Raw genomic sequence first — 11,882 nt, 5'->3', positions numbered from 1 at the left:
AAGGTCAGGCTGCCTCACCCCCATTCCTGCAGCTGGAGAACTGCATTTCTCTGGGAAATTTGGGCTCTTAATGTCTTCACTGGTTAATAACCCCTCTTCACTTCAAGGACTTTGGTACATGAAATAGATGAAATGTTCACCCTGCTCTTTCAGCTCCAGCTGCTGGGAACTTTTCTCCAGTGTCAGAAGAAATGGCTTTGCCCATGGAAAGCCTTTGCTGGCCAGCACTGACAGAATGAGCATTCCCAGGCTGCGGGGCTCCTCTGGGATCCCCTCTGGAATTGCTCAGGTCAGGAATGGGAGTCAGGACAGACTGGGGAGATCTCTGCTATTTCCTGAGCACAGGGCACAGGAACTGCTGCTTCCCTCCCAGGTGCTCTGCAAGAAGGGATCAGCCAAGCCATGAGGGCACACACACATTTCTGCCTCCAAAAAAACAAGTTTCACTTGTTTTTCAACTCACTTGAAAAGGCAAATATGGTTTGAAATTTCAAATTTTGTAAGGAATTATTTAACCCAAAGGCTAAAGCTGTTTTATATTTAAGACTGAATTTAGCTTGAAGCATAAAGAAAACTCTAGCATAAATTAGCACATATTGAAAACTTGATGCTAGAGAAATAAAACGTTGGTTTAAATCCAAGTAGTAAACCAAAAAACCAATTGTTTGAATTTGCTGGACACTGTTGGTGATTAAATAAGTAACCAGATTATAGGCTCTCTGAGACAAAATAAAATAAATAATTATTGAAAAACCTTTGAACTTTGTAAGCATCAAACCCCATGAGATATCTCTATTTATACTGGAATCAAGTTGTTGCATATCCCTGACATAATTTGAGAGCTCACTGATATCAGTATAAATCTGATAATTCAACTCCCAACTGTAGCTCTTCCACTGATATAACACATATTAAAATCAAGCCGTTCTACACATCTGCCCTCCTATGGAACCAAGCTGCACTGCAGGTCACAAAAGAGTTGGAAGATCAAATGTTCATTTTCGTCTCAATGATAGCACGTTTAATTCAGAATGAAAATTAACATCCCACATGCACTGGAAGTCTTCATAGCAATGATGTAAAGCTGGAAGTGTGGAGATTAACACCAGGAACAAAGACAGGATTAGGCATTTTTGTTGGAAAATATTGTGCTTCTGCATCAACAGTCTCCCCCTCCAGTCCTCTTTCTTTTTTAAGTCTCTGAACCTGGTGCTTAACTCGGCCCATGAAATATTCTGCAATATGTTGGTCAGGCTGGGTTTTAATTTCAATTCAGCTGAAGAAGCATTGTTTAAAAGAATCCCTATATCCCAGGGGAATCAGGAAATTACACTTTATTTATTGGGTTTGCCTTTCCCATAAGCAGACAGAGCCATATAGCATCTGATTTCCCAGTGAGGGGAGACACAGCTTCAAAAAGAGCCCAGCCAATGAGCCACTGGGCATTGATTAATTAAGCAGCAAGATGAGGAGGGTCACTCAGGGTCATTAATGCATGCCTCCAATGCCATTGGAGTGTCTGCTTAATACCATAGGGTCTGAGCCCACAACAGTTTACATCTGGGCACAGGACTTGGCACTTGTGCTGCTCTGTTTGCACGTTACCATTGCCATTTGTAGGTGCTGGAATGCACTGGGCAGCCTAAACACAACCTTCCTTTTTGGGGATGGTGGGGTGAGAGAGGGACAGGAGACCTTCATTTTCAATCTGTTTTCATAGAACTGTTTCTGTTACAAAATCTGTCATTCCATGGACTATTGAAAAGGATCACAAAAATACATACTCATTGCTATTAGAGTAGTGCTCTGTGAGCACTGTTTCTACAGATCCCACAGCAAGGGAGGAATTAAATGAAAAGGAATAAAAATTCCTAAGACTCTTCTGATTTTCTGAACTGGTTCAGGCAACCTGGAAAACCACCACCCTCTACCTGGTCTGCCAGAGCTGCTGCATTTTGTTTGCAGCAGTTAAACACTGGTCTTGTGAGAAAGCACCAGGGTTTTCCCTGGTTCAGGGGGCTGGGCACTGACCTGTGAGCAGGCATTCCTGAATTCCTGAGATCCAGTCCCTGCAGTCCCAGAGGTCTCCTCTGAGCACTTCTTTCCTTCTGTTTGAATTAAACTGACCTGCTTCAAAGTACATTTTTTCTGTACACCACATTTCAAAAATGACAATATGAAATTTTTCACTTTCAGGTGAATATACTGAAGAATAACACGCTTGACCACACAAGAGGCAACATGATCTTCATAAAAGCAGCTGTCCAAATCATAAATTGAGGGCTTTATTGGTTCACTCACACCCACTATGGCTAAGCACCCAATTTAAGGTCAGTTGTGATTGCTTCCCTGTTGAACAGATTTCCCTTTAATTAGATATTCCACAGACAATGTTTTACATCTAGTTATTTTATTACTTTGTTGGGGAAGCAGGAATAAACCAAGAAATTTGGGATGAGGCAGCTCTGTATAGTTCTTTCCCATTCCAGAGTGGAATGGGGGTCTGTCCTTGCCATCTACTGCTCTTCAGATAAGGTATCAGCAGCAGGAGAGTCTTAAGGAAAATTAATAACAACAACAACAACAACAACAATAATAACAACAATAACAATAACAATAACAATAACAATAACAATAATAATAATAGTGTACTGTGGCTTGAAGATAGAGATGCCTAAGAAGTTTCTAATTAATTTCAGAAATTTCATTTCTTGCCAACCAGCGTGGCCAGTGTATCAACATAAACACTTCCATTAGATACAGGCCTGTCTGTACTCTTGGTTCAAGATCAGCACCACCACAGTAACACCAATATTTTCCTCAGTTAGGGAAATGTTACACCTGTAAAAGAGTATTTAAAGAAGCTTACATCTGTAAAAGAGTATTTAAAGAAGCTTAATATCATCCACACATGAACTCTATCACTGTAAATAAATGGGCATCATCTTTGGGCTTAGGCAGAGCTGGGACAGAGTTGTCACTGTGTAAATGCAGCACAGGGAAGGAAATGGACTCACCTCCAGTGCCACATCCACATGAAGTTTCTTCACTCTAGCCTTGAGAGTACAAGCTAAGCAACAACATTTCAGCTACATGGAGTGATGAGATTATGAACATAGTGATTAGATTAATAGCAGATGACTTGGAAGTCAAACTGCTGCATCCCCACTGAATTAGCAGCTCCAGCAGCAGCAGAACTCCCCCTTGCAGTGCTCCCCACAGTCCCAGCTTTAAGGACTTTTAAGTCTTTAGACACCAAGTAAACAAAAGACAAAATTTCTATTTTGCCTCCAATTGAACCAAAGGTCTCTAATGACTGTAAACAGCTTTTCATTGGTCACAACACCTCACAAGTGACACAGCTATCAAAGGGGACATCCAGCTTACCAGGGGCATCACAGGTTGAGCTTTGAGTGAGACCATGTCCTCACATCTCCTTATCAGCAAGCAGGATGGAAAGAAGGCAAAGAAAACCAAGCACAGTTTAAAGCAGTGACTGTAACACTGCAGACACGGGCACAGACTGTCACCCAGCACAGCTCCAGAGGCCACCTGGGAACCAAGGGGCTTCAGCTGGGCATGGAAACAGCTGAAAAAGCAAAGTGGCAAAGGTGTTACTCTTCAGCTCAGCTCTGTAATCACAAAATCACAGAATGTCCTGAGGGGAAGGTCCCACAGGATCCTCAGTGCAGCTCCTGGCCCTGCAGACACCCCACAATCCCACCCTGTGCCTGGGAGTGCTGTCCAAACCCTCCTGGAGCTGTGCAGCCCTGGGGCTGTGCCCATTCCCTGGGGAGCCTGGGCAGCCCTCTGGTTCAACTTTTTAAAATTGATTTTGTTTCAGTTCTGTGAATTTAAGTAACACACTGAAACTCTTTTAAATTAACCCAAAAAAGATTTCCTAAAAATGCTGCATAGGCAGTCCCTACATTGATGCATGCCCAGGAGAAAAAACAGAGGACACCAATACTCCTTGGAAAGGATTGGAGGATGAGGCTGCTGTTTCTGTAAAGAGGGTGTTTGGGTTTGATTTTTTAAATATAACAATGCACAAAATAAGTCCATCCTTATCAGCAGCACTTAGAACACTATTTGGCTGATTTAACCCACAGTGTGATCATTCTGCTGAGCCCACCTACACCCATCTGATCCCAATGAGCTCCCAGCCAACAGCACTGTCCTGCACTGACCTGAAAACTTCAGGGGAGTTATCAGCCTTATTTCAATTTCTTCCATTCCCAAAGAAACAAACAAAAGAAAATGCGTGTTCAAAAATGTTTTAACTCAACAGGACCTTCCTCACAGAGACAGTATTATCACAAGAGTAAACAAACTGATGGTTTCTATCCAAAGCACACAAATTTATCTTAGGAATTCATTATTCATTTCCAAATTCAGTCTCCTGAATTTACCCAAGAAACATTTTGTCTCCTGTTATTTACCCAAGAAACACTGGCAGAGCATGAGATGTGTGGGAATCACCTGCTTTATTCAACCCACCACAGTTTATTTCAGTTTATAAGGGATTCATGATCTCTTCAGTTTCTCCACTGCAATCTTTATTACAATATTGTTGAAAAGATGCAATAATCCACAGGTACATTTTTTTCTTTTTTTAAAGCCACATTTTAACCAAAAATGGGAAGAAAAAATAAAAAGAAAAATAGGGGAGAAAAAGAAATCTAGAGTGTTTCTGTTGGTATCTTAAGGCATAACAAACTCCAGCAATTTATTTCACCACATCCAGTTGTAATGCTAAACCACAGATAAACATTACTAATGGAACAAGAATGTGTTCCTTCCTTCTGATGAAGGTCCAAAATTGCCCTTTGGAGTTTGCCAAGCAGCATGGGGCACTTCATTCACCATGTGATTGGCACACACTTCAGTTCTCAATCAGTCTGGGGATGAAACTGTTGGCTAAAGCTCTGGAAATTCTGACTCTGGAGCTGTCAGGCAGGCTGTCTTTACTTTGAGAAAATGCAATTCTTTTTAATAGCACTATGTCACTTGGCTTTTTATTTGGTTTTACATTGTTCATTGATGTTTTGGATTTTGATGTATTGTGCAGCACCCCAAGAACTCTAACAGGGGGAACTCCATTTAAAAAATGAGTTTATTATTTCAACATGTGCTAATAAACATGCTACACATTTGGGGAATCTAATCCCATCTATTTTGATGGCACACAAAAAGGCCCTCAGCCACTGCCTGCTGATAGCAAAAAATGCATCTGTTCACTGAAAGGCAGAAATGCCATTTTGTAACTGAGCTCATGTTCAAGGCAGCTCTTACAATGCAGGGAATTCTAAGGGTCAAGGGTTTATTTTTCCATTTATCTTGTAAAAAAAGGAAATTATCTCATAAACTTATGATTTTTTTTAGTCAACATTATTTTGCATAGCAACAAGCTTATTTGTAGGATATTTCAAGACACATAGCTTAGCTTATTATTTTATTGATATTAATGGAAAAGATCCAGAAGAGGAAAACACATCATCTGGAGGTCTGACTCGAGGTGTGACTCAACTGCCTGCCACATCCTAACACCAGTGAATGTTCTGGGAGCAGAGTGCTTGGAGGACTGGGTTTGAATTATCTTCCTTGGGGACATGTAACTATAAAATCATGAGCTCTTTTTAAGATCCAGTCCACCCCAAACTCAAGCCTCCATGTAGCCTTTCACTTCAGCTCAAGATTTTTCCCCCTTACAGCCATGAATCAAATTTTTGAGTGCACAAATGTTCACAACACTCTTTCTTTTCTCACTTCTACAACTGCTGTGCTTTTACCAAACAGGACACTGATTGTGCACAGCAATCTAATGCACAGCTTCTTTTTTATCTACTTTCTCTAATGGCAGGTCACCTGCCTTCTCAGCCATGAAACCTTTCCGAAATGTTTCTCTCTTGCCTGAACACACAGGGGTTTGGCTCCCTGCTGGTAATCCCTCAAGGATCCAGGTCCCTTATGCTCCTGTGTCAGTACAGGTGCTGTCAGCTGCCTGAGGTACAGCCCTGCCACTGACTCAGAAGCTGAAGGAGCTTTTGCATCAAGATGAGGGTCACCCAGTATCACGTAACACAAGCACAATCAGGTAACACAAGCACAATCCCTGTCTGTGTTTCCCTAGCAGACATAAGTCTAAAAATATGCACAATCCTGTTTTTCCTTATAACTGGGAAGGGCCTCAGCCCCACCCACTGCCCATGGCTGGAGGCACTGGAAACACTGAGCTGCTGCTCAGAGGGAAGGGAGGGAGCTGGGGATGCTCAGCCTGGAAAAAAAGATTCAGGGGTGCCCTCATCACTCTCTACAGCTCCTGAAAGGTGCCTGTGCTCAGCTGGGCTTGGGCTCTTTCTCCAGGCAGCACTGACAGAACCAGAGGACACAGCCTCAAGCTGCACCAAGGGAAATTTAGGTTGGATATTAGGAAAAAAATGTTTTACAGAAAGGGTGATAAAGTTCTGGAATGGCTGCCCAGGGATGGTGGTGCTCCTCTTCTTTAAAGCTTTTCTAGAAATGTATGTATTCAGAGTATTTAGTAAAGCTTTTCTAGAAGTGTATGTATTCAGAGCAAGGCAAGGTAATGAACTCTCAAGGTACTGCCAGGTGCATTTTACTCAATGTTTATTCCTCCACCATTGGTTTGAGTAGTGAACAGTTCACACTTGCTCGGTGGGTGTTCCAGAGGTGTTTGCTGGTGAAGATGTCTCGGATGTATCGGGTGTCTCGGGTGTCTCAGATGTCTCAGATGGCTTCAGGGCCGTCTCATCCTCAGTAGCAGGTGTGCTGGAGCGTGTTTCCTGGTCGCTGTGGCTCTGGCAGTGGTGTTTGGGGTAGCGCCTGTGACACTGCTCGTCATTTTCAGGGCTCTGACCCGACACAAACGTGCTCTGGTACACGGTGACGAAGCCCTCGCGGCTGCTGCGGCCCGGCGCGCGAGACCACTCAAAGAAGTTATGGGAGTTCTGTCTCTGCTTCTCTGGATCCAACTTCCTCACGCCCATGCCCTACGGGAAAAAACAGGAAACTAAAATTCATGCAACCATATGACTTCCAGTCACAGCTTCACAGATGAATCTTGTAGCAGTCGCTACCCCACTGGGAAGTGAACGAAGCTGTTACCACAGTGATTGCAAGAACTCACGGTCGACCTTTAGCAAGTTAAAAATAATATTGTCAGACTCGCCTGTATGAACATTTTTGGTTGCATATATAATGGGAAATCTGCTGACCTTCCACCTCTCAGAGCTAATAAACCACTTTTACTCTGCATTTCTGTAGCACACCAGCTACTCAAGGCTATTTAGCTACACTTGGCTAAATTAATCTTCAGAGGCACCCAAAGAAATAGGTTAATAATTCCAGGTTTGGAGTGCAATAAAGAAATTGAGACAGACCATGAAATCTGAATCTTCAGTGCTATCCCTTGTGTGTCCAAACACAGAGAGACAGAGCCTGATTTTCACACTCCACAGCTCGCAGGAAATTTAGCTGGAATTATGGTTGAGCAGTATCTCTACAACAATGAGACACTGCCCAAAGTGCACAGAAATTGAGGTTGCTCAGTGAATAATGAATTCCAAAAAGTCTAGGGCTGACAGAGCCCAAAATCAGACAAACTCCCTATATCACAATTCACTGCTTCCTCCTTTACTCATTACCCTGTGAACTGCACTATTTCTTTCGCTGCCTGGAATAATACCAACGATGTAAGGGGAATGGAAGAACATGAAACTGTTGCCCACAGAGAAAAGCCCCAAAAAAATTTAATTCTAGTCAAAGTTGAGGCTTCTGTAGCATGCATTTAAACATGTGTATTGTAAAGAATTCAAAGAATTAGTTTTTGAGATATCTTGTGGGTATCCTATGGATTTTGCTTACATTTATGATAAAGACGAGTCCGAATATTTGGGACTGCAAATTAGAAGTTGCTGAGATATCTGCAAAAATTTATTGCAAGGCAAATCACTTAGAGCAGACTAATAGGACATTTAACTGGGTACAAATCCAAAACAGGAATATTAGAAAATATTAGAAAATGTTAGAGACCCAAATCTTGGCTGTTTGCTTCCCTTTGAATCATACCATTCTCAATGACAGTCCCTGAAACGCAGGTTTCAGCCCTCTACTAATAAAAAGTGTATTTTTCTTTGCTATTTACATTTTTCTCTTCTCACAGTTTTAGCATCGATTTTCTCTTTTTTTTTCTTTTTTTTTTCTTTTTTTAGGGGACAGAAAAGATGCTGTGTTTAATCTCTGGCAGACCAGTAGATCTGAAGTTGCTTGATTTGTCTCAGTGTTGGGTACTCACCAGGTCAAAATACTCGACTGCATTGCATATGTCATGTCTGTTGTCATGAGAAGAGAATGGGAAATTGTTGTTTCCTGCTTTCTGCAAAAAAAGAAATTATAGCAAAAAACCAAAAAATTAAACTCTGTTTGGAGTCTATTAGTCTTTGTTCTTATACTGTGAGATTACAGCTGCCTTTGTTCTAGCACAGAAGTCGTATTCCTGTGTTAAATATTCACCTCAACATGATTTTATAGGGGTAATGTGGACTTTTAATTTTTTTTAATAAAATGACCAGGAGGATTTGCTGAATATATACATGATTAATATAGAAGTACAAATTTTCAAATAAGAAATTATACATTCTGTCTGCAAAGCAGCAAAATGCTAGGTATATGTCAGAATTGCCTTTCTTGATTTAGAGTAGGCCTAGAGCTAATTAAAATAAACTACAAAAGGGACCTCAAAACTGAATTAGTCTGTGATTTATGAACTGAATGTCATGGACGCTGCTTGTTGCAGGGGAAGTTGAAGAGGTATTAATTGCTTAACTAATTTATAATCTCATTCTTTAACATGATGTTCATGCAGTCTCTAAATGAAACCAGAGTTTCAGAAGAAAAAAAAAGACAACTGCAAAAAGCGCTATTTTAGAAATACTGAACATATCTGACTTTCTAAAGGTTATCAGTGAAATATCCCAACTGTGATATTCCACTCCAAACAGAAAAGGAAGTTTTAATGTAACCCAGTCTAAAACAAGTGTTTCAAGAATAAGGGAACCTGAATGAGTTCTAAAGATCAGTGTGACTGGAGGCCTGATCCAGCAAGAAGATTCACCAGACACAAAATGTGCCTGCACAGGATCAGCTCCATGGTCAGATCTCAGGATAATTGGTTTACCAGGCAGATTCTCTTCCTTTTTTTAGGTATATTTATCAGCTGATAAAAGCTACCCTTTTCTGGCAGTGGCTAAGGCCAGATGTTCCACAGAAAGGTGGATGTAATATTAACACAGTGTATACTCATGTTACAGTATAATCTCCTTTTCATAATTCCAAGCTTCCCTTTTAATTATTCCTTCCAAGCCCTTCATTTCTGCCCTTCACTATAGCAAAACCAGTGAAATGAACCCACTGTAATTGCTGTGCTTACAGAAAATGAAAATAGAAAATGTTCTTTACCGAAAGCAGGCGGGTAAAGCAAAGCCCAGTGATGAGAAAATAAGGACATGAAAAGGTGCTTACAGCACTGCAACTTTTTAAATACTTGTGATTTTTAAAAATACTGTATTTCCTTTCATCATAAAATTTTTTAACAAATCCCATTTTTAATCAAGCCTTAAAAATGTTTGAAATGAGGAGCTTCTAACTTTTTAAGGATCAAAAAGAACACTCCCTTGTGTGAATATACTGAATTTCCAACATTCATGGCCAAACAGCTGATCAGATTTCCATTAAACCTTCTTTACACACAGGCTGTGGGCTGAGATTGATCATAATGTATTCGGTGTCTCAATAATAAAAGAGAAAATCAGCAGTAATACAGCAGGACTCGGAGCTACTAAAATTATGAGTGAGTAAGTAACAGGGAAATATGTTTCTTCCGCAGCACAGGCAGCAATCACTGCATCCCCTGAGGCACAAAGTCTGCCAGCCCGCTGTGACTGCTCCGCTAAGGACCCCGAGCGCTGCTCTTACTCACAACTCAGCGAGTGACAACTCGCACAAGAGCTCCGAAAGTGGGCTGTGCTGCACAGGAGCTCACCTGCACCCGAGCTTTGTACTGCAGCGGCATTCTGTGTTCCTGGCCCACAGCGGCTACGGAGTTCAGGACATGCTTTAGTGAAGAGCTTGTTACTGATTCCAGCTCGCCCAGCTCCAGTCCATCGTGAGTGAACTAGAAAATAATGAAGATTATGAGCCTTTAAAATAAAAGCCAACGGGGGAAAAAAAAACCAAACAAACACACAACCAAACCCAAATAACAATTAAATCTGATCAGAAATGTGAGCATAATGGTATTTTCCCGTTTATTTTTTATTACTTGGATTGCAGCAGCACCTAGTGGCGCCTGGAAAAATGAGGAGGCTCCCACACACACAACACAAACCCGACCATAAAGACGTTCAAACGTAGATAAAACAACCAGACAAGAATTTTAGGAATCTTCAAGACAAGAATGTCCAGGAACTTTCTGAAAACTGTTTACACAGCAATAACCACCAAGGAAAAGAACGACCTTCTAACCCCCCTTCCCCCATGCTACTCCTGCTGTAGCACAAGTTTGAAAGCACAAAACTTTTGGGAACAGCCCAACCCAACATCAGGCCAAAGGGCTCAGAGAGTGAGGAGCAGCCTGTGCCAGCAGTGTCACAGTGCCCCGGAATACCAAGATGTCCCAGCCCAGCGTTTCTGATGGGGTCAGAGTGTTCTCCTGGAGGCGAGAACTGAGGCAAACCTTGGCTGGAACTCTCCAGAAGAGAAGGAAGATCAACCAGGGCTAACTATCAAATATGAGACCTCCAGCATTGCTGGAAAACTGGGCGGCATGGGGGGGAAATCCAGCCAGGGTTGATTAACAAGCCAGAACTTTCGCACACTGAATACGTAGGACACCTTCCTCGTAAACCTCCGGAACGGGAAGACTCATTCCTGACTGAAGGACAAAGTCACCCTTAGCACGGCGCTTTTTCACGGCGAGTTTAGGGATCAAGAAGCCCTGTGGGGGACAGGGGAGCTCCTGCTCGGCCCTTACCCAGTCGCTACTGTGCCCCCCGCTGTGCTCTGACCCGTCCTTAGCCATGGCTCGATGTCACTGCCGCTGCGGCCACTCTGCCAGCGCCACCGCCGTTCCCTGGAGACGCGCTCGGGGGGCGGCCGGGCTGTGGAACCTCCTCCCCTGTGACCTCAGAGCGCTCCCGGAGCTCCGCACAACCCCGAGCAGCGCTGCTCCCGCTCCGCTGCTGCAGGGGAGAGGGGAATTACAGCTCCTCAAAGGATTGAATGTTGGAAACAAATCAGTTCTGCACAATCGCTTCAGTGACACTTTACTGCCTGAATGGGAATGGGTGGGGAAGGGAGAGCTGGTTTTGAGGAAAACCCAAAGGATGTTAGAGAAAGAATTTTTTAAGATGTAACTTCCTGCTCTTTTGAAAATGGCTTTCCACATACACACATTTTAATTGAAACACGCGCCCAATATTTACAGAAAACCCTGCTGCGTCCGAAGGATTTTTTTTTTTCATTTGAGTTTAAGCGCTGGCTTGGAAACATCCCAGCTATTTAACTGCAGCACACTTGGCCACTGTAGCACAAACTTTGCCTCCTTGGCCTTGACAGACTGGAAGGAAGATGACACTTGTGTTCTTTTTGTCTTCAAACTAACAGAAACTAGGTTTAGATTGGATATTAGGAAGAAATTGTTCCCTGGGAGGGTGAGGAATTCCTGGCACAGGGTGCCTAGAGAAGCTGCAGCCCATGGCTGAGGTAGAACTGGATGATCTTTAAATTCCCTTCCAGCCTAAACAATTCTGTGATTCCATGATCTATATCTATGTGTGTGTGTGTGTATATATATATTAAAA

General features: G+C 42.4%; 1 protein-coding gene across 1 annotated transcript; it reads right to left on the bottom strand.

The window, feature by feature from the left end:
• Nucleotides 1-6,620: 6,620 nt before the first annotated feature.
• TEX36 (testis expressed 36) lies at nucleotides 6,621-11,120 on the bottom strand. The gene is made up of 4 exons (XM_054277377.1): nucleotides 11,054-11,120; nucleotides 10,064-10,195; nucleotides 8,318-8,398; nucleotides 6,621-7,013 (listed from the first exon to the last, which is right to left on the bottom strand). The coding sequence occupies exons 1-4, from the start codon at nucleotides 11,099-11,101 to the stop codon at nucleotides 6,666-6,668; spliced, it is 609 nt and encodes a 202-aa protein (XP_054133352.1). The 5' UTR covers nucleotides 11,102-11,120; the 3' UTR covers nucleotides 6,621-6,665.
• Between the last annotated feature and the right edge of the window lie 762 nt (nucleotides 11,121-11,882).

The sequence above is a fragment of the Melozone crissalis genome, unplaced genomic scaffold, assembly GCF_028551555.1.
Source record: "Melozone crissalis strain CALT ecotype California unplaced genomic scaffold, PUWL_Pcris_2 ptg000019l_1, whole genome shotgun sequence".
In the NCBI taxonomy this organism is placed as follows: domain Eukaryota; kingdom Metazoa; phylum Chordata; class Aves; order Passeriformes; family Passerellidae; genus Melozone; species Melozone crissalis.
The sequence above is the reverse complement of the archived record's forward strand: the minus strand, read 5'-3'. Positions and strand labels throughout refer to the sequence as shown.

Coding starts and splice junctions, on each gene's coding strand:
- TEX36 (XM_054277377.1), bottom strand. CDS start 11,101: ATGGCTAAGGACGGGTCAGAGCACAGCGGGGGGCACAGTAGCGACTGG. Junction 10,196..11,053: donor GGGGGCACAGTAGCGACTGG/GTAAGGGCCGAG, acceptor ATTATTTTCTAG/TTCACTCACGATGGACTGGA. Junction 8,399..10,063: donor AGTACAAAGCTCGGGTGCAG/GTGAGCTCCTGT, acceptor CTTTTTTTGCAG/AAAGCAGGAAACAACAATTT.